A 24825-nucleotide genomic window follows, 5' to 3' on the forward strand; every position below is an offset into this window, starting at 1 on the left:
TGTTGGGTGGACCGAACCGGGCGAGCAGTTACGGAGTAGTTGCACTATCGGCGAGACAGAACTCAAAAGAAATCCACCATTGACTTTTATTTTTATTTTCCGCTCTGGCGAGGGCGGCTAACTTGAGAAAATCAAATTGAAACTCGAAAATCCCAACAAAAGAGATGGTCTTGACAGTCCAAAATGTCTAGGCTAAGTTGGATCACCTCGGTTGTTCCACCCCTCAAACTTCCAAGGTATGCCATGTACAGAGTTATGTGGCAGCGAACGATTAAAACACGCGACCATGCGCTGGCGAATCACGGTGGAGCGGTAATTTGGCAGGCGCTTTAGCCCTTTCAAATTCGTTAGGCATCGAATTACCTACTCTACCCTACCCTACTATGCACCCTACCTACCCTACACAACACAAGATTCAATCTCCCAACCAACCCCAACCCCCGGGGGCAGGTCCAATTCAAAGCTCCCCCAACTCGCTAAATTTCCTTATCTTGAACAAATGCAGATGGGAAGCGTTAGATCATCCGGAGTGCGGTCAGTCACCGCTAATGTTTGGACTATATTATCCCACGTTTCCCGCGGGTAAAGTGAGCATGCATCTTGGCAAGCTTGGAAGCTGCTGCAGGCAAATCCCAAGTGTTCAGCTAATGCTGTTTGGGCTCTGAGAAAGCAATGTTTCGGTTTGCTCTGCACTTTCACGTTATTTGGCGCACTACCCGAGGTTCCTTGACCCCGGAATTTCCACGGAAATCCCCATCACTTTACCTTGTTGATCTGCATGCAGATTTTAAAATCAGATGAAAAGACAAGAGTCTGACTAGTGCTCGTCTACTGCTTTTTACTATCTATCGTACATATGCAGACATAGGCACATGTCCATCAACCAGGCCCGACATTGAGGCCCGACGTTAGCGTGCCGTCAATTCACTGGTCTCCATACCATCCATCTGCCCCTCCTCCCCTCGTAAACCGAGTCTTTGTCTCGGAACCGACCAAATCGGACACAAAATACATCTCCGACCACCAGTTGCAAAGACGGAGACGGAGAGCTAATCAGTTTCGCAGAAACAAAACCGTCTCATGCTTAAAATTCCCCACCAGATAAGGGACGGACGTTGCATAACTGGTTCTTGTTTGATGGTATCTGTGAGTGTAAATGTTCGGATCTCTTCCACCTGATGTCCGTCAATCAAGAGCTTTATCTTGCCGATTCTTCTTCTTTTTTTTTAACAGATGGCGGCAAGTTATGACATTGTCCTCACGTCGGTTTGGTAAATCCTCTGATGTTGATGCATCAAGCTCAAGGGATTCGCCGGAACATGCAGCTGCACTGCGCTTCACAAAGCCAGGGTCGATAACAATACCGTACATACATATGGTACTATTCTCTCACCTTTCAAGGGAACTGTAAACGACAGCCATTTCGTCAAACCTTCGTCGGTTTTCATATCCGCAATCTCTGCACCCACAACCACACAAAGATCCGCAACTATGTCGCAGTCAACAACGATTTATATGTGCGAACCTGCACTACAAACCCCAACCACAGAGCTGGATAGTCATGTCGATTTGAGCACTCCTCAACCCAGCTCATGGGGATTATTCAACGCAGTTCTGTGAGTTAAAAAATGAACGGTATACTCGTCTTGGCCATGACTGACCGACCTCCTCCTAGGCGGGTGGATGTTCTTTTAATCAACGCACTCGTCCTGCTCAAGCTGGCGATGCATTGGTGCTCCACATCAGATCAGTCCTCCAAGCAACTAGCAAGTCCACCACAGTCATGCTTTCCCCGGGAAGACGGATCCTCGGAATGCTATCAAAGTCGCGGGAGATGCGGGTTGATTGTACCAGCTGTCCTTATTGCTCTTCTTCTGGCGTGTATGCCGGTGGTCAAGGCCATTGCCGACACGCGGTTGCCTTCATTAAAACTAAGACCCGCTCTAAGGCAGCGGCGAGGATTACCTAGAAAGCGCAAGACGATTAGGTGGGCGATGTGAATGAAATAGACTTTGGTATCTACATCTGAATTATCAAGGTTTAGAGAATTTCGTTTCTGACAGGACCAATACTTGAGGACCAATACTTGATAACATCTTATCACTAAGTGTAATTCCAATACCAGTCTAGTCCAATTTCTGACCGACTGAAAGGGGCATTAATCTTCCGCACCCTGGTTGGACCCCGAGATCTTTGAGGCCGACAACGGAGAAGAAAAAAACTAAACACAAGCGAGAGGGGGAGATAATAAGGAGAAGAAAAAAAGAAAAGAAAAAAAAAGAAAAGAAAAAGGAAGGAATAAAAAGGAAGACAAAACAAACAAGCCCCAAGGCCCTCGCATGAAGAACCCACACGCAGCGCAACACAGGGCAAAACATGCATCTAACGAGGGTTTGAGAGGCCAAGGGGTAAAAGGGCAATGCAACTCAGACCCACCTGGGACCCATGTAAAAATCTTATCAGATCATCTGATTATTTGACAAACATGGTTAATATTCGCACGTCATTGGCCTCACTGGCCTCGATGGAACCCGTTGGTCCCCTCCCAACTTGCAGTAGGGACTGGACAACCCCACTGCGGCATTTCTCTGGAGAAAAGAAATTGAAGGAAAAATTTCTGAAAGGACTTGCCAATGTAGGCAGCTGAAAAACGGCGGATGCGATGGAAAATGGTACCGAGAGCTGCGGAACTGTTGCCCACTTTGGAACCGTCAATCCGGGTTGAGTGGGTGTGTGGATGGAAAGGGGGGAACGGGGCAGTGGTTTTTTTTTTTCGAATGACGTTTTATGACCCTGACTTTGATGGGTTTGTTGTTTTTGGAACTTGTGGTGTCGATCTCTACATAGTATACCAAAATACCAAAAAGAAAAAGACGATCTAAGTGTACTCCTACTCCCTAGTTGTCTTGCCTCGTCTCACTCAACACAACAACAGCTACAAAACCACAGAAACAATGGCCTCAATACAACCAACAACGAGCATAGAAGCTCCGCCTCTCAAGCGGGAGACGCTCTCGATCCTCCACGGGCCGGTAGACCCGCCGCTGGTCGACTTTACGCTGGGCGAGCTGCTAGACCTGCAGTGCCAGCAGTACGGGACCGAGGAGTGCGTCGTGATTCCTTGGACGGGTGCGCGCTGGACCTATAACGAACTGAATCAACAGAGCTGCCTGATTGCTCGGGCGCTCCTGTCCATGGGCGTCGGCATGGGCGACAGGGTGGGCATCATGGCTGGCAACTGCGAGCAGTACATTGCCGTCTTTTTTGCCGTTGCTAGAATCGGTGGAATCCTGGTGATTCTCAACAACACTTATACCAAGACTGAGGCGCAGTATGCTTTGGGCTTTACAGGTATGTTCTGGGGGGTTTTTTTTCTCTCTTTTTTTTTTTTTTGCCAAGCTTAGATGGTCTTGGAGAACTCGCTGCTCACTGCCTTGTTCTGCGAGTATAGATTGCAAGGTGTTTTTCACCACCCGCCACATTGGTCGACTAGATAACGAGCCACTCCTAGCCGAACTAGCTGAACAACCAGGTTCTCCAACGGTTGTCATTCTACGCGGTGACTCGGGCAGGTTCATGACGTACAAGGATGTGTTACACAGCGGCATCAGGTACAGCTCGCGGAGTCTGCAGGAAGCGCAGCTCAAGGTACTCCCGTACAATGTCTGCAACCTGCAGTTCACCAGCGGGACAACAGGCAGGCCCAAAGCCGCCATGTTGACACATCACAACCTCGTCAACAACGCCCGCTACATCGGCGACCGCATGCGCCTCACACCTGCAGACGTCTTGTGCTGCCCACCACCACTCTTCCACTGCTTTGGGCTTGTCCTTGGCATGTTGGCTACCATCACACACGGCGGCAAGGTCGTATACCCAGCCGAGGTCTTTGATGCCCCCGCCACACTCCGTGCCGTACAAGAGGAAAGCTGCACCGCACTTCATGGCGTCCCCGCCATGTTCGATTCTCTCCTCGCACTACCCGAGGCCCAAACCCTCAAGGCCAGCGACCTAAAGCTCCGCACAGGCATCGTGGCGGGAGCGCCGGTCCCCCGACACTTGATGGAGCAGATGGTATCCCGACTAGGCATGGCCGAGTTCACAAGCAGCTACGGTCTGACAGAGGCGAGCCCGACATGTTTCAACGCCTTCACGGACGACGTGGTGTCGCGGCGGCTGACGACGGTGGGGACGCTGATGCCGCACGCGCACGCCAAGATCGTAGACCACGACGGCAACATCCTCCCGCTGGGCCAGCGCGGCGAGCTCTGCATCGCCGGGTACCAGCTGCAGGCGGGCTACTGGAACAACTCGGAGAAGACGGCCGAGGTGATGGTGCGGGACGAGAACGGGGTGCTGTGGCTCAAGACGGGCGACGAGGCCGTGTTCGACGCCGACGGCTACTGCAGCATCACGGGCAGGTTCAAGGACATCATCATCAGGGGCGGCGAGAACATCTACCCGCTCGAGATCGAGGAGCGGCTGGTCCAGCACCCGGCCGTCGCCACGGCGGTCGTCGTGGGGCTCAAGTCGGAACGGCTGGGCGAGGTGGTTGGCGCCTTCCTGGGAGCGGCCGACAGCCACGGCCAGAGAAGCCTGCCCGATGATGCCGAGGTGAGGGAGTGGGTTAGGGCAAAGCTGGGGAACCACAAGGCGCCGACTCATGTGTTTTGGCTGGGGCAGGGGGGAGTGCCGAGCGAAGTGCCGTTGACGGGAAGTGGGAAGGTGAGAAAGTTTGAAATGGCAATTTTGGGAAATAAGTTGATTGAGGAAAAGGCTAAGGCGAAGCTGTGAATTTTCTTTGACCTGCCATTTTTATTTTTATTTTCGTTTTACGTGCTACTACTTTGTATTATTTGACAGTTTTATCATTGTTCATAAAATAGGGGCTAGGTTTTAGAGTGGAAAGGGGGCAAAAAATAGCGTCTATTAAAAGTATTCGATTCACAATCTTCTGTCTTGGAATATTACCGTTCAAACTCGCATCACCAACAACACCAGAGCAAAAAGTCCTCGGCACAAGATTTTCCGCTTGACTTCCAAAACCGGGCAAATACGGGGTGGCAGATGGCATCCTGCAAGTCTCCGAACGTCGGCGAATTATGACCCTAGTCGGCTCCATATACAAGTTTATCAGATCCGCACACTAGCGTCCTTCTCGACTTATCAGATCATCTAAATCCTACCCCTCTCCACTCCTACACCAGTTCGATTGGATGGCAAATCACTTTTTTTTCCTTTCCTCATTTTTGATCCTTCTCTTTCTTGGTTGACCCTCCCTGTTAGGGGGTTCGGAGGGGCCGTCTAGACACGTAAGGAAAATTCTTCGCATGCACCCACATGATGCCATCGTCTCGTGCATATGCAATAATGCGTAAAGCGTCGCTCGTCACTGTCTTGTTACTACCCACCCCGAATACCCCATAGTGCCTCCTCTAGTTGTGGATGATGTCGTAGAGAGAGAGAGAGAGAGAGCCCGCTAGGTGGAGAGCTGCTCTACCTCGGGATTACGGCTTTGCATTGTTGAACATTTCCGCCGTCGGACGGAGTTGATCTTTTCCAATTTTCTTCTACTGTCGTCATTATCCCTGCAGCTTTGTTACAAAATCGATCTCTTTGGCTGTAGCTCACTGGAGCTATCAAGAAGACACCAATTCTTCATCTTTGAACAAGAGGCGATTCCAAAAAAACACTTGCACATACAGACATCACGTACAGACATCGCAATGCCTCCGCCAACTCTCTCCTCCCTCACTCCCTCCACAACCGTCCTCCGCCTCCCTCACCCGTACCACACTCCTTACGCCGTCACAAAATCCAACCACTCCCATGGCAGTGACAAAATCCCTCTCTACCAGCTCGGGATCACCAGCACCGCCCCGTCAGGGCTTGCCACCGACCGTGCCAGCCATGCGGTCCTTCACAACGACGCCGTGTTCTTCACCGAGCCGACGGACCTCAAGTCGTCGGACCGCCCACACGAGTCCAACAACACCCCCTGGGGCCGCGCCCGCCGCTCCCCATCAGTGACGGCCCTCTGGGACGCCAAGACGGCCACCCTCCCCACGCCGGCCCAGCTCTGGCTGCTCGCCTACCTCGTCTTCACCGTCCGCCCGGGCGAGGAGGCCTTCCGCCTGACGCTGGACGACGGCACCGCCACGGCCGAGGGCCCGCGGGCTCTGAGCTCACGGCTCAAGGACCTGATGCTGGCCATCGACCATCCGGTCAACGAAAAGGACGGCGCCTCGTCCCCGACAAGGGAGCTGCTGGTGCTGCGCTCGACGTTTTGGCAGGGCGCAGGCTCTCCCTTTGGCCCGCGGCCCGTCTGGGCGCCCGACGAGGCCGGCACGTCGGCGTACCCGCTGGCGGCGCTCGACGGGACGCTGACGGCCATCCCAGGCACGGCGCTGTGCTGGCACCCCAGGCGGCCGGCCAAGCCGCGGCCCGGGAGCGTCGTCTACAGCCGCTACGTGCCGCACCTGGCCGAGACCTTCAGCATGGTGGCGCTGGACTGGACCGACGATAAGCACCTGGCCTTGTTTCACACCTGGCAGAACGACCCCAGGGTCAGCCAGGGCTGGAACGAGACGGGCACGCTGGATCAGCACCGCGAGTACCTGCGGAAGCTCCACGAGGACCCGCATCAGTTTGCCGTGCTGGCGGCTTTTGAAGGGGTGTTCTTTGCGTATTTTGAGATTTACTGGGCCAAGGTTCGTTTTTGTTGCCTGTTTTCTTTTTTTTACGTTCCAGGAAAAATTTGACTTGTTTACATATGTTGTCTAACTATTATGCATTCTTTTTGTCACAAAATACAGGAGGACCGCCTCGGAGCCTACTACCAATCGGGCGATTTCGACCGCGGCCGACACTCGCTGGTCGGCGACGTGCGGTTCCGCGGCCCGCACCGCGTGTCGGCGTGGTGGTCGAGCCTGATGCACTTCCTGTACCTGGACGAGCCGCGGACCACGGCCGTGGTGGGGGAGCCCAAGTCCGCCAACAGCACCGTGCTGTCGTACGACTTCATCCACGGCTTCGGCGTCGAAAAGTTTGTCGACCTGCCACACAAGCGGAGCGGGCTGATGCACTGCTCCCGCGAGAGGTTCTTCCAGCTGTGTCCGCTCGCCGAGAACGACAAGGTCGTCGGGGGAACGGGAGTGGGATTGGTGCCCAAGTTGTAGAATATGTTTTCTTGTTTGTTTGTTTGTTTTGGGATGGGATTCAAAAATATAAAATTGCATGTAGTTTCTTTTTTCCGAATAGCTCGTAAAGTTTTTATGTACATGTCTTATATACGTATTTGAATAGTCCGGTCGTCATAACTAGGAAATGCCTCTAGATCTTGTCCGTCTCCTTGTCTCCCCCAAGCCTCAGGTAATTCCAGCAAACTGTGACGGTTAGCAAAATTGTCCCATTGACAAGTGAAATGTTCAAGCAGATTCAGAAAATACTCACTCGAAAACCCTAAATCATTACCAAAAAACATCTCGGCCACATCCTCTCCCGAATTCGTCCCTGCGTCTGGGCTGTAAGACACTGCCTTTTTGCCAACCGCCAACCCGATCATGGGCGGGAACTCGCTCAACCGAATAGGCTTGGGAACGTGCTGTCCTGCGCTCATTTCCTGCAGGATCAGCTGGTGGATGTTTGTGGCGCTGCAGAATCCCATGTGCATTGCGGCGCCGCAGCGCTTGATGCCGGACCAGAGAGCCAGATCGCCGGGCGCATAGTGGTATTCCGCATTGGGAATCGATGGTGGGAAAGCTAGGCTATTTTTTTTTGGTATATCTGTCAGTTTTCAATTACTTCATTGGGTTTATCCTGATTCACGCCGACCAAACTTCCAATGACTTACGTGGGCTGGATCTTCACATAACCCTCAACATCCAACGCCTCCGCAGGCAAGTAACTCGACGTCGGCACGCTCTTGGAGATGGCCATGATGACATTATCAACAACAAGCCTGTGGCCATTCTCGAACCTCGCCTCGACCGCTCTGCCGCCATCCTCAGTCGTCACCTCGACCTGCTCCGCGATCCGGTGGCCCATCAAAACCTCGACGCCGGCCTCACGGAGCAAGTCCAGGGCGACGTCCTTGCACTCGTCCGACAGGGCCTCGGACGACAGCAGCTTGTCCCTGGAGTGTGCGAGCGTCACCCTGACGTGCGGCTGGACGAGCTTGAGCTCTGCGGCCATCTCGATGCCGACGGCGCCGCCGCCGACCACGAGGACTCCGTGACGCGCGCCCGACACGGCCTGCACGTGCGACCCCGTCTCGAGGAGGTACTGCTTGCGGCGGGTGGACTGCGGCACGACGGGCCACACGCGGCGGAGACCAGAGGCCGCGACGAGGAAGTCGTAGGGGATGAGTTCATCCGAGGTGGTCTGCGTTACTGCTTCTGGGTCGGTCCGGCTGATGATTGCGGTCTTGGTGGTTGGGTCCACCGTCTTTGCTGTGCCTTGGATGATGTGGATGTTTGGCCGTTGCAGTGCTGCAACGTCCGAGTATTTGATCCAAGCCTTTTCGGCATAGCTCTTAGATGCGAAAGCGAGAGGGGAGCCTATTATGTGGACTGTTTGTGGGATGGTGTTAGAGACTGCTGTCAATAACGAGGCCTGAAAAGAGGAGAGGTGCTACTGAATATTGGAGAAAGGAAGTGCTAGTACTAACAGAATCCATCCCGCTCGTCAACGATGGTGATATCAACATCAATGGGGATTTTGGAGTCCTCAGAATCGTCAACTCTTGCACCACATCTTGGGGTCTTGCCCGTGCAGAGATCGATCAGGTTGAGGGCGGCGGAGATGCCAGCATAGGAACCGCCGATGACGAGGACCTTGTAGGGGGAGTTTTGTGCAGAGACTGTCATTTTTTTGGCAGATGTTTTCCAAAGGTCAAGTAGCAAAGGGTATAAAAGCTATGATAGTAATGGTCTATGGAACCGAGTTACGTCAAGGAACAAAGAGTGGCGATGGGCTGGTCTTGGAAGGTAATGAACAACTGCGCACGTGGGATCACAGCAACAAAAGACACGCGCACCTCGGCCATTTAGGTCCCGCGCCGTGGATGAGGGGTGCTTGGGACTGGGTGGACATCATGTACAGTAACGCAATGCCACGCCATCGTGATGGAGACGGCCTGCTGGATCGCCCCGGTAGATGAATATATCTTGTTTGCCCTGACCTGGGCTAGCTGCTTCGGATACATAGGTCCGATGTCGCGGGTAGGACGATGACGAGGCCCCGGCAGTATTAAAAAAAAAAAGAAAAAAAAATTTGATCCATGTCAAAATTCATGTATTTGGGTTAAGTTCCAAGAGACAAGAGAAAAATTATCATGTCATGATGGGGGCAAGGGGGGTTCCACCGGAGTAATTTCTTTATCAGATCCGCATCTGATAACTCAGAAGTGGAGATCATGCGGGGCGAGGGGCTAGAGGTGGATCTAGTGGGGTTTTGGTGTGGTTTGTTGGGTTTTTGTTTTTGGGCTAGCATGAAAAAGTGGTTGTCAACTGTCATATTGCCTCACCTGTCAGCTGTCAGGCTGTCATGAACTTGAACTACTCCGTACATGGAGCACAACACCACCAAGCTCACTGTGCAAAACAACAATTCATGGCCAACAATTACAAAAGATATATTGATCAAATAGAAAGGACATAGCCTGCAGAATTCAAGACCAGCTTTCGCCTCCCATGTCCTACCTTCAAGAAATGGTTCGTTGCGAAAAAAAGAAACATATCCTCATCTCATGCATGTGTGTATTTTTTTACGCAGCATTTCCCCAGGTACCGCCATAGACACCCTCGGGGGCCTTGCTCGACTTGCCCCTGGCGGCATCCTTGAACTTGGTCGCCGTCTTCTCGCCATTCGGGTTGATGGCCATGACCATGCCGTTGGCGCAGTGCATGCCGACCGAGCAAAAGACCAAGGCGGGCTCCGTCGAGTTGACCTCCACCCTAAATACTTGCTTCTGTAGGATTTGTCAGCTGGATATTTTCCTCAAAATATACACAAAAAGGTTCCCGGGAAATTGGCACCTACAACTTGGTCGCCCTGTGGCACACCCGACGCGAATGATCCGTCCATCATGCCCATGGGCTCACAGGGCTTGTCGGCAAGGCCCATGACGGCATCGTGGTTTGACGAGAAGAAGTGGAACTCGATCGTGTCGCCCTTGGCGGCCTTGATCTCTTCTGGTGAGAAGCTCAAGTTCGACTCGCCGACGTTGACCTTGTGAGTCTCGGCGGCGTGGACGCAAGCCACGGAGGCGATGGCGAGGAGGATGGCCTTGGGGAACTGCATTGTAATTTTGTTGGATAGATATTGGTGGTAATGGCTGTAAAGGGGGCTGTTTTTATCTTTCTTAGTCTTGTCTAGAAGGTGAGTTTGTATGATGAGCAAATGAACGAATTCGAAAGGTTAACGACAGCCCAAGACTCCTTTATATGGTAAATCTTCCACAGGATACTTCAGGGATTACAAGCCCATCTCACGCCCTGAGCTTACGCTACCCTCCCTCCTGCCGTGATACACTATCCCATGTTTTCTTCTTTTGTTATTTCCCCCAACAACGAAAGCAAATTGTCTCCACAACCCCCGTTGCGTTTGAGGAAACCATGTTTCTACTCAGAAATTGGTTCTTGAAATGTCAAGGTGAACCTCGACAATCCCTAAGCCGTCTGATATCCCGAACCAACAAGACTAGCGACGCAGATCGAAAACACCAATTTGCCTGGGTATTTCTACATGAAATCGAGACAAACTAACTGCCAAGCCCTTCCTCTTGGCCAATCTGCTTTTCGTGTTGGGAAGTCCATCAATGGTCAGTCACATGGCAGCCAGATTTCGAGAGGATTATTGGCGGGATCTGACACATAACTTGACAACCGTCAATAAAACCTGCACGGACAGCAATGGAATACCGACGGGGTAAAAAAAAACAGTAGACCAATCATTTGTGCAAAAGCCTTGTTCATATGGTCCAACACGAACAAGGTAGGTTGGCAGGACCCTATGGTGGTGTGTTGCAGTGTCGTTGCGGAACTTTGAAGATTGGACGATTGAACTGATCTGAAGCTTCACACGGATCGAGCGATAGCGAGGTGAATAGGGGACTCAGGATCGGCCACTCATAATCTCTTTTTTTTCTTGGCAAGGACTTGCGGATATCTTTGCGATTCAGGTTGATATGTGATGATACGTCCAAATAAAGACCAAGTGATGGACGTGTTCGCGATTTGTTTTGTTACAAGTACTCCGTACATGAATTTATCGGCTGGTCCCTGGATTTGTTGACAAGCTATGAACGCCACTGGCGGCAAAAACACGAGATGACTTCTGGTCGCTAACTTGCGGAAAGAAAAGAAACCAAAATATCGTGCTAACCTTTGCCGTATCGATGGACACTGTGATGTGCCGACGCTAGTTTATTCCTAGCATAGCTCGCAACGGGCAATGCATGAATGCTAGGATAGGGGACAAGATGGGACAATTTTAAGGCTCTGTAATTGTTTGAACAAACATATGCTTCTTGTGAATAAGATGACCCCGAGACAAAACTGTGCGGCACAGTCGAGAGTAAAAAGGTAAGGAAAAGAAACGCCACAAAAAAAAGCCAGAAGACCGCCAACGCAGTTTAAAAAAACACAGTATAATAAATAGAAAGGAGACACGGGGAGAAGGGGACAGCAGCAGCAGCGGCAAGATTATGTTCCCCTCTCCTCGTTTTGTTTTTACCGCGCAATTCCCACCCTCTTTTCCAAATCGGACAACTCTGTCTCCTCCGGAGCCCGCTCGACCACACCTCTCGTCGCAAACGGCACCTCGTCCCTGTCCATCGACACCTCCTCGAAGCCCGGGTGTGCCCTCGCGCCGCGAAAGGCCGAGGTGGAGGGACGCTGGGCCGAGTAGTAGTAGCCGTCGTCTGTGGTGCTGCTGGCTCCACTGCTGCTGCCGCCTGTTGCACCTTTGGCGTCGATGCGGACGGGCGTGTTGTTCTTGGCCGGGGTCGCGGCTCCGGATCCACCTTTGCTGCCGTTGGAGGTGAAGAAGCCGGGGAATTTGAGGAACAGTGGGCGCAGTGCGGGCAGGCAGGCGCAGACCACGGCGACAGAGACCTCCATTATGGACCAGATGAGGACGTCGACGTTTTCCCAGGACTCGTCGTAGGTGTTGCCAAAGAGGTGGACGTACTTGAGGCGGATGATGCTGGTGAGACAGGCACTGGGTTGAGGGGTGATTTATGTTAGTATTGAAAGAGCAGCGATGCGAGTTGGACGCGACGGTGATGAGAGTCGAATGATACTTGAACAAAGGACATTCAGAAAGGAAAGTACTCACAATGACCCCACAGCAAACATCAAATACACTGCAATCTTCTTCTGGAAGGTCAACTGCAGCTTCATAACCTCAGGCATGGGTAGCAACAGGATGACGACATCCTCAAAGATGGCAGAGGCACCACCGGCCCAGGCGATGCCGTTGAGGCTGAGGCACGTGGCGTCCTCTATCGACCGATCCCACACGGCCGCGATGGGGTTGCACTGGAACACGACCAAGCAGATGAAGGCCAAGCCGTGGGTGACGAGCCATATGATGGAGCATCGCAGGGCTATGCGGAACCAGCGAGTCGGGAAGATGCGCCAGTAGAGTAGGACGAGGGAGAGCTTGGCCGCGACCTGAATCATGATGTAGAAGATCTGGACGACGCGGAAGAGCTTCAACATGTCTTCGGTGTGGCCCGGGTAGACGTTCCAGATGTGCATGCCGAAGCCTAGGTTGGTTGCTGTGGGAGAGTCAAGTGATGCTTGTCAGTTGGATTTCGACGGTTGAAGATGGAGTGATGATACTAGACCAGGTAAGATAGGTGGGTATAGTGATGGAACACAAGTTCTCAAAGCGGCCAACTTACCAACGATCACACAGGCACAGCCTCCTATGTGTGAGACCATCGCAACAACCATCATCCAATCATCCCACCATAGACCCTTTGCCACGAGAAACCGCGCATAATACCTCAGCGCAATAAACAAAAACGGTATTGCCAAGCACGCGATGCAAGTGGCATAGATGTCACCCTGGCGAGACTCGTGTGGGAAGCTTTTGCACTGGTTATATGATATGAATGCGGATACTGTTCAGGACCAAGAAAAAAAAGGGGGTAAGTCTCTAATGGCAGCATGAATGTAAAATGGTCCCTAACCGTGATGGCAAGAACTTACTCTTCTGATCGGCCCAAGGACAGTTGGTCTGCACACACTGGGACATGCCCGCCTTTAGCGGCACGTTTGTACAGGAGCACTCGGTGACTGCCGTGGCGTTCAAGAGATCGCAGCCACCGGCAGTTAATGAGTTGATGGTGCAGGTCTGGGCACATTTTGGCAGGGCGAGGAACATGGACAACGAGTCTCCTTGTGGTGTTGCTGCTGTGGGTGTCCAGAGACATGTCCACAGCAGCGTGAAGATCAAATAAGGTGTCATCTTGGGTTGTGTAAGTGGTGGTAACTTTCGGATCGTCTATGATTCAGATCGGTATGAATGCTTAAGACAGCCGGCCGAGTTGAATGTGGAGGTAGAACCTACGGCTACGGGAAGGGATCGGGTGGCGCAACCCGGGGTATTGATATATCAACGGCATGTAAGGAGTTGGTTCTTAAAGAGGATGCATGCATATCTCGTCTGCCGGACAGAGCTGAGCGGAATACAAGGTCCACAACTGATATCGGTTGCAACTTGCATGCAAAGAGGCGAAAGAAACAAACATGTGGCCATCCAACCCTGCTCAGTTCGGCTATGGTTCATGAAGGGACACCACATAAAAGAAGCAAGTTGGGTGAGAGGTCCGGGAGTTCATCACACGGATTCTATCACAACGGTTTTGACAAGCAAAACATGCAGCCTTGGTATTTCCTTTTCCGGTTTCCCACATGTTTCCAACCCGAAGACGGGATATGTTCAAGTGACAGATAGAAAAGATTCCCATCCTGATGTTTATAAAACCACCTCAGGTTCAATTTGATGCAAAGACTGTGATTCAAGAGCGAGATGCTCTCGATAACTGACATCATGTCAAACATCATGTTCAACAGAATGACACTTTTTTTTTTTTTTTTTTTTTTTTTTTTTTTTTTTTTTTTTTTTTTTTTTTTTTTTTTTTTTTGACGCGCAATTTCATGGTTGCGCAATCGCCTCTTGTGCTCGATCGCAGATCAAGGGATGCAACATTTGAGGGGCAAGGGAGCTTCTACTACGCAAGGGTGCACGAGAATTGCTTCTTCTTATACTATGGACCAACGGCAAGCTCTCCCCGCCTGCAGTCTTGGTTCGAGTTTCAACAGGTCGCTTACCACATTCTAGATCGCTTAACAAATTCTACAATTGTCGCCAGGACGTTGCAGATTTAGATGACCGACCCTGAATCAAAATACAGTGCTTTCTTCGGTCATTATCAAGGTAGCCGGCGCTAGACACAAAGGCGCCAAAAAAGACAAAGCCAACCTCGAGCATACCAGAGTTCGAGCGATTGGTTAAGGAAAAAAAAAAAGTTGAGATGATAAACGTGGGGGTTCAGTTCAGTGCAAAGATCACCGTTGTATGAACTTGATGGTTTTTATTACATGGAATGAGGGCGAGGCGAAGATGTCAAGAATGATAATCATTAAAAAGTAAAGCGAAAATGTGAGGATATCCGTGACCAGGCCTTGCCAAGACAGCAAAAGTGATGCTTCTTGGTGGTTGGTGGAGGTATAACTGTATCCTTCACACTAATTAATGCACCCACTCATAGTGTCTTTAACAAAAGCAACATCTCGGCTTGATTTTGATGCAAAAAATGTCAGCATTCGGGTCGCTCGGTACAAAGCAAAAAGAATCCAAGTCGCCAACACTCGGAGGTTTTTTTTTTTTTTTTTTTTTTTGTTACTTGCTGCCCCCGTCTAAGCTTGTCACAGCTACCCCGTTGCAACTGTCAGAAACAACCAGAGTTGCTTTCCAGGTGAGTTATGACGAATAGGATCTGTCCCCTGGCCCGGCTTGCATTTAAGCGAACTCGTTACAATTGGTGTCATACAGTAAATGCTACCTCCTGCAGTTAGAATCCCCCCTTCCAGGTTAACCTGATTTCAACTCCGATCAAGTAGGGGGATCAATCTTGGCGGCTACTGTGGGTTATTTTTTATTCTTATTTTTTTTTATTCTTTCCTCTTCTTTCTCTCTTGTTGTTGGCGAAGCAAGGGATATTTTATTACCCCCGTCCCCTCTTGGCATAATAGTCTAAGCATGTGCATCCTGCGATGGAACAAGAAAGAGGGGTTATCAGTTACCGAATGCTGACAAAATTTACCGTGAAATGTGCGGGACCTGCGATGATAAAGTCTTGCTTTTTTGGCCTTTTGCTTCGCCTCCTCTTGTGAACACGCCGTCATTCCTGGCGTCCTTTTGTGTTATTTTCTATTGGTGCAACTCTAAATGATGCAGTCAACAATCTCCGATCACCTATCTCGATGAACTTTTTTGTACCTGCGGTACTGAGATGCCGTAATTTTTCAATCGTCAGATGTTGGAAAGACCAGGACTAGACCTGAAAATAAACACTAAACAACAAAAAAAAAACTCATGTCCCCTGCCGCCTTACGCAATGTTCCCCCCGACTTGGACGACTACAAATTGATCCAGATTGACTCCCACCACCATCCAGCAACCCTGACTGACCACCGTGCCAATGATACACGCCCATTTTAGAAGCTAACTGCATAATTGGGTACCTGGTTAGGTACCACTTACATTTTTTGTGGTTGAATCATGAGCCATGCTCAAATGATCGCCGGCAATCACCCACCCTCTCCTGCCAACATTCATTTGCATAGTCTCCGCCCCGGGCGGCAGGCATATTGTGGTTCAGCCAACAGCCCTATCGACTCAAGATGCACCCACCTTGCCGCGATTTCGGCATTGTCTCGGGATATTGAGAGAGAAAAAAAATCCCTCAAGATCATCACGATCTCTATGGTCGCGTTTCTAGTCGGTAGTGGCATGCTATTAGAGTAAGTATATGGGAGGAACCTAGGATCTAGCCTCGGGACGGCCCTACAATCCCGATACGACGTTGGTTAATATACTTTACATGATGAAGCCCACTTCCCGGAATCGGTGGGCTTGGGCACAATGGGGCTGACGGCTCCTACAGGCCTGACAGGGCAGTTTCTAGCGGGGGGTTGTTGTCCCAGCGTCACAGGACGTGTTGACGTTTTTGGAGGAAAGAAAGAAAAAAAAAAAGAAAGACTGGAGGATTTACCTGTACACGTTGCGCTTGATTATTTGCGCAATCGCGAGACCATAAAATAGAGGATGAAGATATTACAAGTGCTAGGTGGCTTAAGAAACACCTCGAAGAAAATGCCCAAAGGTGGTAATTCAGCATGCGTGCGGGTCTACTATAGTAGGTCTGGTTTGACATTTGATTGCGCTTATTTTACCCGATGTGGAAGATGCTATGTAAATGCTAGGCAATATCATTTTTTTATATCAATTGTAATACTGGATCAAAAGTACAAAACCAATGGTCATGGAACGGGGCTGAAGGATGAGTGGGAATCAATGAACTCTACCACATACTCTCTATTCTAGTAAGTGTTGCGTGTCGCTTCTCTGTTCTAGGTAGGTATACGCTGTAACGCAGGATATAGGAATGAACCGACCCACTAATGGACAGAGCCCAACTCCGATGGAAATCAGAAGAAAAAAAAACCAATTAGCGTCTTGTCCTCCACTGTACTTGTCGTGTCCCCCGCGCCTCAAGGGGCTACCAAATAAAACCGAATGCCTCCACTGTCGTTGGTACGTTAGTGTGCTTTGTTGGTAAGAAATACTGATTTAAATGCCGACTGACTGACTGCCCTTTTCATGCGTCAAAGGCATTTATAGAGTACGTACGTAGTGTGTGTGTGGTATGCCCATCCATCCACCAGACTAGTTTGAACCCTGAGTGCATGGGACCGCAAGCTTTTCGAGCCCCTCCTTCAACATGCCTTGTAGATCGTAGTCCCACACCTGATAGTAAAGTTTGCTCATGTCACGCCCAAACTCTTCACCGTTTCTACCCGCAGCTTCGCCCTTACTCCATTGGATCAAGTCGACGGCCTCGCGTGTGGCCCTGACGAGCCATTGCGTCCTCTCACGTCGCAGGCCATCGTAGATATCGAGGGCGCGGGAGATCATGTCTCGCTTCTTGTCCTCGCCAGCGTACTCTTGATCACCACCCTTGACGACCTGGTCGATGCGATCCAGCAGCGTCGACAACAGCAACGCGTCTTCGATCCCCACCCCGGCCCCCGCTCCCAGGTGTGGTCCGGTCGCGTGGGCCGCGTCGCCGGCGAGGCAGATCTGACCCTTGGAGTAGGTCGGGGCTGGATTCTCCATCGCGTCAAAGATGGCCCACTTTTCCACCTTTTCGGGCAGGAGACTGACGATCTTGCGAAAGGTAGGGTGGAAGTCCTTGGTGGCACGCTCCGCCTCTTCCCTCATCCCCGGAGCGGTATGCTTGCCTCCCGTCTTCTCCAACGGCCAAGGGTTCGGGTCCGCCACCACAACCAGCACGTTGAGCGCCAGGTTGTCGCCCAGCCCCACGGGATACGTGATGGAGTGTGCGCCCGGCCCGTTGTACATGTAACGTGTGTACACGCGGTCGTGGCCCAGCACCTCCACGGCCTTGTCGTAGGGCACCAGAGTCCGGAAGCAGAACTTGCCCGTGTATCCCGCGTGAGAGGCAGGGTTGTCGGATCCCAGCAGGAGCTCGCGCACCCGAGACCAGATGCCATCGCAGCCTACCACCACGTCGGCAGTGGCCGTGGTTCCGTCCTTGAAGGTGATTTCAACTCCACCCTGTTGTTGGGGGCCACCCGCCGTCCCGTTGCTGCCGTCCCCATACTGCCTGATGGATTTGGCTTCCTTTCCGAGGCTGATGCAGTCGGCCGGGATGGTTTTTATCCACTCGTCGACCAGATCCGATCGGCGACAACCTTGGAACCCATCCTTGCCCATGTAGAGGGTGTAGAGGAGCTCGTCGGTGCGGTATCCGTCGATCCACTGGAACTCGTCGACGCCGTTTGGCGTGGCGATGCGCTTGTAGGCCTCGAGGACCGTCTTGCGGTCGAGCATCTCCATGGCACGCTCTGCATTTGGCGACAGGCCGATTCCAGCCCCGATCTCGCGGATCTCTCGGGCGCGTTCGTACAGCGTGAACGACACGCCCCGCTTTTGCAGTCCCAGGGCCAGACTCACGCCCGCGATCCCGCCGCCTACTATGGCGACATGGATGCCTCTGGGGTTTGTGGCTGTGCCGTTCATGGCTGTGATCGATCGATCCTTTTTTTTTTTTCTTTTATAAAAAAATAATTAAATAAATAAAAAATGAGTGACTCAAGAATATGATAGATTTAGAAACTAGTGGCACGTACCCTGAACCAGACGACTGATTCAGGTTTGATGCTTGATGCTGTTATTGCTTACCGGGAGCAACTTTCTACAGCAATGGTCTGTTGTTTTTTTTTTTTTTTTTGTTTCTTTCAGTATGCACGCTCATGTATCACAAATCTGCAGCGACGCAAGGGTTAAAATAAGAGGAAAGGAAAAAAAGGTCCTGGCGGGAACGCCTCATTTTCTTTTTCCCCTTGCGCGGGAAAACCCCACCTGACCGTTCCGGATGAAAAGTATTTGCCTTGTTATCTGTGCATTTTGGCCCAACAACTCAACCTGCAGATGCAGATGCAGATGCAGATGCAGAAGCATAAACACTGTACCACTGGACTAGTTTTATTACTTGGTGCGATCACCACGAGTTACATTCTACGTGCGGTGAAAAATGCAGTGATCGGCTCTTGATTCCTAAAAGATTAGTCCAATCTCCATTATAGCCTTGGATATGCGACGCTAATTCTCGCCACTACAATATTATTACGTTGTATTCTTTTGAGGGGCCCCTATCTAGGTCTAGTCTAGACCTAGTCTAGAACTAGAACATCAATCATACCATCGTACGACGTACGTGGTAGAGCAGTTTAGATCTGGCCCAAACGAGACAATAAGGTTAGAATTTGACATGGAAACCTCTTCCGCAATGTTCTTCTTCCTTTTTTTCCCCTTCTTCTTCTGTTGTCATGTTGTCATGTTGTCTTTTTTTCTCGTTTTTTCATCTTTCTTGTTTTTCTCATGTCCCATCGTCGTAATCAATAAGTTTCTCAATAGAGAAATGGCTCTGGCAATCATCACATACCCCACCCGGCTTTTCCCACCGTTGGGAACGTTGCAGTCATTTTTGTGTCTCTCTCCAAAATCAGCCTTCCACAGTTGGGTTAAACCTTGTTTTTTGTTGTTAAATACAAACTCAATTTCTCCGCGCTTTTTCCGAGCTTACGCGCATGCTAGTGAGTTGTCCATGTGGTTAAAATTAACAACCCCTTACTCTGTATGCGTATGTATGTTTGGCAACCAAGTATATCCCATCAAACTTGATCAATCCATAACGCAGGGAGCTATCTTGGGTATATTTGCCAAGCAACCAGTTTATACGCCCGCTTGGTTTTACCCATTAACTCTAGAGTTCCAATATGTATGTAGTGTAATATATTGTCAGACTAACCAGTTCCAGACTGGTTGGACCCGGCAGTAGTAGTTCCACTTCTCCACCCTCCCGCTGCTAGTTTCCTATGTAGGCAGGCAAGGACGGACGGGCAAGTCTTGTCGTCTCCTGGCATCGCATCGCCAAGAGATTTAATCACTCACTCTTATTCCCCCTCCCCCCCAACCTCATCCCTACCTGTAAATGGGTTAAGTAGTATATTCCAAAGTTTTTTTTTTTTTTTTGTTACGATGCAAGCTTTCTGAGAGGTCCTTTGTGCCTGTCAAACATGACGAATGATACCACCACATCAAACAAACACGAAAAAAAATTAAAACAAGAAAATAAATGGCATGTGGGGGCCATAGCGAATGTCACTCCCTCCCCTCGCATGCATAACGTCGTATGTATATTTTTAAAGTTTTCCTTCGCTACAAATCCCCCGCCCGGATTCGGTTTAGCACTGGCCTCTGTCGAGTCAGTTGACGTTTTCTTTTTTCTTTTCTCTTCTTTTTTGCTACAATAATGCCTAAAGATTTTTTTTGATTTTTTTTTTTTTATCTCCCAGGGTAGCTAAACGTAGCAAACACCAACAACAACCCATGCACGGGACATGCTCCGGGATCACTCGTAGCCAAGTGTCATTTTTCTTGGTGTCCTCCCCTGATCATCTTGTCGTTGAATGATTCAGGGCACAGGGTACATCCTTGATGATGGGTTTACCAGTTGAACGCTGCGTCCACACGCAAATAGACTTCGGAGCAGCTTCCGAACGGTTGCTTCGTCTGCTGTTTCGCCCTTCAAGGCCTGTGTGGCGGTACCTTAAGCCAGTTGGGTAAACTCCATTCCCCCCCAGTTGACATGAGGCAGTTTGTTTTCCCCTCCCCTCCAAGTCTCTCGTTAATGGGTCTCTCCCGCATCTCAATTTAACTTGCTTTACACTTTTGTTGTTATTTTTTATATTTTTTTTATTTTTGTTTTGTTCTTCGTCAAATTGTACTTTATTATAGTGAACGCTTTAGACTCCCGAAACCTAGCAACGCCAGATAAATCACACAAGAACTATCGAGCAAAAAAAGACAAACCGCAGGAGCGGCTTGGGCCGGGACTCCACCAACGCTTTTCAGGTTCTCGACCGTTGCAGAATGATGAACCAACCACCACTTGATATCTCTCCACAAGCTTCGCTTGCTCTTGGTAACAACCTACACTGCGCATAACCAAAGCAGTGCGAGCGACATACAAACTTATATCAAACTTCAAGAATCCCCAGTCATTAAGCCTACCTACCCAAATGGTGGGGAGGAAGAAGGCTTGTGACTCTTGTCACAGACGCAAGGTACGAATGTATTTGTTAACTTTGACACGGCGTTCCACAACAATTCATGCGCTTTCGGTTCATGTACATGCTGACACGATAGAAAACTCTCGCGCCAAACAGATCCAATGCCACGGGTCATTGCCACAATGTAATTGGTGCAAGCAGCGAGGTCTCCCGTGTACGTTTAATAGAGAGACGAGTATCAGGAGGAAGTCTTCCAAGCCGGCACAAGCGGCAGCTCGGTACGTGGGAAATGCCGCGACGCCGATAAAAGGGGGGGAATTGGCGCAACTGACATTGAAATAAAAAAAAATTATCACGCCGTTTTTGGATGTATCAGTGGCTCTCAAAATGACCTGGCACGCCGCATGGACCGCATCGAGCAGATTCTAAAAGCCGCCCAGCGAAACCAAGCGGATCCTTCTTCGGGGCAATCCAGGCATGATACAGTGCTCGAAGAGGCCGCCGCGCTCGCCGCCGACCTTCTCGCGAACGGATCTTCCGCCATACCCTCGCCTGCGACGTCGAGCCCTGGTCGAAACCGCTCTGGTGAAGCTCAGTCTCAACCCGGCCCCGCGGTAAAGCTAGAGGAAGGAGTCCAGCAGGGATCATTGGTTGATCACGTCGAGACGGCTCAGCAACATACCCACCCGTCACCATTTTCTTCGATCCCCTCGTATGCGCCGCCCGGATTCGGATATTTCCCGCCTGAATCTTCCATGCCCAGCGGCATCGGATTCGGCAAGCTATACGTTGCAGGAATGGATCTGGGTGAGCTCAGCCCCTATAACGGCGTTCCTTACTTCTCCGAGGCTGGCTTGGACTGGATCAGGGAAAGGTGCGACACAGAACCACAGTTCGAGAGCATATTCGCGCGTTTGCGAGCCCCGTCTGGCCCCAGAACGGCCTCCACCCCAGCAAGCAATCCGAACCGGGACTCGGTCGACCCGGAAGACCAGAGTACGACGAACCAATGTTATGACGACGGCATACTATGGCAGACTCGCCCAGACGGCTGGTTCCTCGAACAGGGTTATCTGAACGTCGGGGATATGCCTGCTGTCCTGAAAAGGCATCCGGCTGCAGACCTGCCAGACCGGGCCCTGTTGGAGTACTGCGTGCTGTTGTTTCGACAGTCGTTCCTCGGCATCACTGCACCCGTAATCGACCCGGTACTTTTCGCCGCGACCATCGAAAGCGCTTACTCGTATTACCAGCCCGCAGAAGATAGAAGGGAGATGAGCGGCTCACCTGGCCAGGATGCAAGTCGCTCCCCTAGGGACAAGTCTGCCGAGGTCGATGCTTCCAATGACCTCGCGTGGGAGTATCGTCGACAGCGGCGACTTGGAGATGAGTATCGATCCAGGAGAGGCATGGAGGCACTATGTGCCAAGGCTTGCATATTTGCCTTCATGTCTCTGGTGTCATTAATAGAGACCGACAAAGACGCGGGGCTGCCTCCAATAGATGGGGAGGCGTACGCTGCGGCTGCACACTTGATGTTTCCCGAATTTATACCTGCTGCCTCGGTGGTTACGGTTGAAACGGTAACGATGCTGGTAGGGGTGTTTCCTTTTCCTTTTGCTCCTGTGCTGTCACTTGGTTGATTTTGCCTGCTGACTAAAAAAAAAAACTAAAAAAAACTTAAAGACCGTATTCCACACATTGACCGGTCAACTACAGGCAGCCGGTATGTTTCATACTGCGGCTGTCCGAGTATTGTTCATGCTCGGGGGTCACACCTCATACGGATCCGGGTTTTCACCTGAAGATGACCCGCTTGCGCTACCGAACATGAACGGCATCCACATCAGTGCATCACCAGAACAAAGTGAACAAGTCGATGAAAAGCCACGACCGGAAACGCCTGACGCCCGACTGCGGAGGCACATGCGAAATCTATATCGCATGTGCTACCTGTTTGATAAAGAGCTCGAGTTGCGCACAGGCTTGCCACCATGCATGGATAATGACTATTGCGATCTTGCCATCCTCGAGCGGTCGTGGTCGATCGATGCGGATGGACTCCCCCTTGATAAGCCAATGCCGATGGGCAATACTGGTTTCAGCAAGTACAGCTTGACACTGCGGGAAGAAATCGACTTCAAGGCAAAGCTGATGCCAGCTCAACTTCGTATCTCCATGATAAAGTCTCGGGTCAGTAAACTGCTTTACTCGGTTACGTCGCTACGCAAGTCAGATGCTCAGCTGCTGCGTGATATCCGAGAGTTGGATGAGGAATTGGACAGATGGAGAAGCTCTCTCCCACCTCAGCACAGGCCGATGCTCGTGGTCCCGGTTAAAGTCAAGAAACGGAGAGCCTCTACAGTGCAAGGAACAAGTCCAATGGGGGCTAGAGCCGACTCAATGATTTCACAGGGCGGCTCGCCTGCAAGGCCATTTCCACATGGCCCTGTATCAGGACATGAACAGCAACGACACATATCCACAGGAAACTCTGTGACCCCCGAGTCAGCAAGCAATGGATCATCGGCCCCGTGGGTGCCGATGTCCGGTGATGGATCGCTACGGCGCGACTCGGCCTGCGCAAACGAGAACGATGGCAGCGATGACAGCGACAGCGATGATATCAGAAGCAAGGACAGGAACAGGTGGAACTCAAACGACCTCACCATGCACTTTGATTATCATTACCTTATGGCGACTGTCCACCGCGCATCTGGACGTTGCCGGGCCTGGACGCAGGGAGGAGAGATGGCTGGTATCAGCTCCAGCCAGGCGCTGGCCCTGCAGGCAAGCCGATCCACACTGATGTACCTTCGCACGGCTGTCATGAGCAGGCACGGCATGGCATTTTGGTAAGTCTGACAGCTGTGGCTGTCATGCCACGCTCAGTACTTTCTGGCTTACGAGACGGAGCGCATGCGTTTCAAGTGACTGACACGACGATTGTTTGATCGCAACATATAGGATGCTCTTCTTCTATCCCATGTCTGCCATCCTGACGATATTCTGCAATGTGCTCCTCAACCCTCTAGACGCGTCGGCGGAAGAGGACCTAGAGATGCTAGGATCGGTCGAGAGCCTAATCAAAGAGATGCGGCGGCGGCGGCAACTGACGCCCAACGAGATGGTGAATATCACCATGATTGATGAGTTCGTGGCCGAGCTGACGAGGTTGGGCCACTGCGCCATCCACAATGCCTCGAGGGAGGCCAACGGTGGTCCAGATGGGGGTGGCATTGCTCCAGAAAGTCAACAGCAACTCCACCAGCAGCATCAGCATCAGCATCCAATAATGAGAGCGCCATTTACTGTGGTGGGTCGGTAGGGTTGGGCTGGTTGGGTCCTAATAGCAATCCCTGAGAAGGCCTTTAATGTCCACCTGTTTTGTGTGTACAATTGATGTTCGTGTAGGCTTTAACGGTACAAGTGTTGTCAATGTCAAACTTTAATCTTCATGGAGAAAGCTGGTTCATGTTCGCTTTAGGGTTCGTTAGGATGAGATTCCTGCAACCTGTCAGATCGACCAAAGCAGTAGGAACTCCGTAGGTTAACTCGTGACTCGGTTCAACCTCTCAAAAACAGAAGCCCCAAAAGCTTATCTGCATTTGTATACACGCACCGGCTATCCCTTGCATTTCGAGGCGTTGAGATGGGAGTGATTTACTTGACCCACCTTTTCTCTTTTCTCTTTCTTTTTTTGCCCGCGGCTGCTGGCATCTCCCTGAATGTCCTGAATGTTATAACCTGGGTAAGGTTTGTGGGCCTACGTCGTATACCCACCGCATGAGTAAGGTTGCGTTTGTGTGCACCCGCACCTGACTCTAAACCCCGAGCTCTTGATCTAGGCCCTGTGCATATTGCGATGATCAGTCCAACTCCTTGGCTACATGTTGTCCTGTACGGAATGCAGGGTTGCCAACATACG

At 51.0% G+C, this 24825-nt stretch overlaps 9 protein-coding genes across 9 annotated transcripts; 5 read left to right on the forward strand and 4 right to left on the reverse strand.

Moving 5' to 3' along the window:
• Positions 1 to 798: 798 nt before the first annotated feature.
• PgNI_07870 (uncharacterized protein) lies at positions 799 to 2038 on the forward strand. Its single transcript, XM_031127875.1, has 3 exons — positions 799 to 1146; positions 1245 to 1616; positions 1676 to 2038. The coding sequence occupies exons 2-3, from the start codon at positions 1492 to 1494 to the stop codon at positions 1998 to 2000; spliced, it is 450 nt and encodes a 149-aa protein (XP_030981410.1). The 5' UTR covers positions 799 to 1146; positions 1245 to 1491; the 3' UTR covers positions 2001 to 2038.
• A 916-nt stretch (positions 2039 to 2954) lies between these two features.
• PgNI_07871 (uncharacterized protein) lies at positions 2955 to 4794 on the forward strand (the record flags this gene model as incomplete). The annotated part of the gene is made up of 2 exons (XM_031127876.1): positions 2955 to 3351; positions 3452 to 4794. 2 exons carry the CDS (start codon positions 2955 to 2957, stop codon positions 4792 to 4794), a joined length of 1740 nt encoding a protein of 579 aa, XP_030981409.1.
• Positions 4795 to 5726: 932 nt separating this feature from the next.
• Positions 5727 to 7178, forward strand: PgNI_07872 (uncharacterized protein; the record flags this gene model as incomplete). Its single annotated transcript, XM_031127877.1, has 2 exons — positions 5727 to 6710; positions 6816 to 7178. 2 exons carry the CDS (start codon positions 5727 to 5729, stop codon positions 7176 to 7178), a joined length of 1347 nt encoding a protein of 448 aa, XP_030980806.1.
• Positions 7179 to 7332: 154 nt separating this feature from the next.
• Positions 7333 to 8867, reverse strand: PgNI_07873 (uncharacterized protein; the record flags this gene model as incomplete). The annotated part of the gene is made up of 4 exons (XM_031127878.1): positions 7333 to 7385; positions 7453 to 7766; positions 7853 to 8570; positions 8669 to 8867. 4 exons carry the CDS (start codon positions 8865 to 8867, stop codon positions 7333 to 7335), a joined length of 1284 nt encoding a protein of 427 aa, XP_030981408.1.
• On the forward strand, positions 7750 to 9160 carry PgNI_07874 (uncharacterized protein; the record flags this gene model as incomplete). Its single annotated transcript, XM_031127879.1, has 3 exons — positions 7750 to 8431; positions 8671 to 8837; positions 8879 to 9160. The coding sequence occupies 3 exons, from the start codon at positions 7750 to 7752 to the stop codon at positions 9158 to 9160; spliced, it is 1131 nt and encodes a 376-aa protein (XP_030981407.1).
• A 606-nt stretch (positions 9161 to 9766) lies between these two features.
• PgNI_07875 (uncharacterized protein) lies at positions 9767 to 10302 on the reverse strand (the record flags this gene model as incomplete). The annotated part of the gene is made up of 2 exons (XM_031127880.1): positions 9767 to 9970; positions 10042 to 10302. The coding sequence occupies 2 exons, from the start codon at positions 10300 to 10302 to the stop codon at positions 9767 to 9769; spliced, it is 465 nt and encodes a 154-aa protein (XP_030981406.1).
• A 1430-nt stretch (positions 10303 to 11732) lies between these two features.
• Positions 11733 to 13479, reverse strand: PgNI_07876 (uncharacterized protein; the record flags this gene model as incomplete). Its single annotated transcript, XM_031127881.1, has 4 exons — positions 11733 to 12222; positions 12340 to 12784; positions 12911 to 13132; positions 13221 to 13479. The coding sequence occupies 4 exons, from the start codon at positions 13477 to 13479 to the stop codon at positions 11733 to 11735; spliced, it is 1416 nt and encodes a 471-aa protein (XP_030980805.1).
• A 3486-nt stretch (positions 13480 to 16965) lies between these two features.
• On the reverse strand, positions 16966 to 18342 carry PgNI_07877 (uncharacterized protein; the record flags this gene model as incomplete). Its single annotated transcript, XM_031127882.1, has 1 exon — positions 16966 to 18342. One exon carries the CDS (start codon positions 18340 to 18342, stop codon positions 16966 to 16968), a length of 1377 nt encoding a protein of 458 aa, XP_030980803.1.
• Positions 18343 to 20202: 1860 nt separating this feature from the next.
• Positions 20203 to 24481, forward strand: PgNI_07878 (uncharacterized protein). The gene is made up of 5 exons (XM_031127883.1): positions 20203 to 20951; positions 21054 to 21175; positions 21274 to 22492; positions 22584 to 23752; positions 23865 to 24481. Exons 1-5 carry the CDS (start codon positions 20907 to 20909, stop codon positions 24223 to 24225), a joined length of 2916 nt encoding a protein of 971 aa, XP_030980802.1. The 5' UTR covers positions 20203 to 20906; the 3' UTR covers positions 24226 to 24481.
• The last annotated feature ends 344 nt before the right edge of the window (positions 24482 to 24825 follow it).

The sequence above is a fragment of the Pyricularia grisea genome (assembly GCF_004355905.1).
Source record: "Pyricularia grisea strain NI907 chromosome Unknown Pyricularia_grisea_NI907_Scaffold_4, whole genome shotgun sequence".
In the NCBI taxonomy this organism is placed as follows: Eukaryota; Fungi; Ascomycota; class Sordariomycetes; order Magnaporthales; family Pyriculariaceae; genus Pyricularia; species Pyricularia grisea.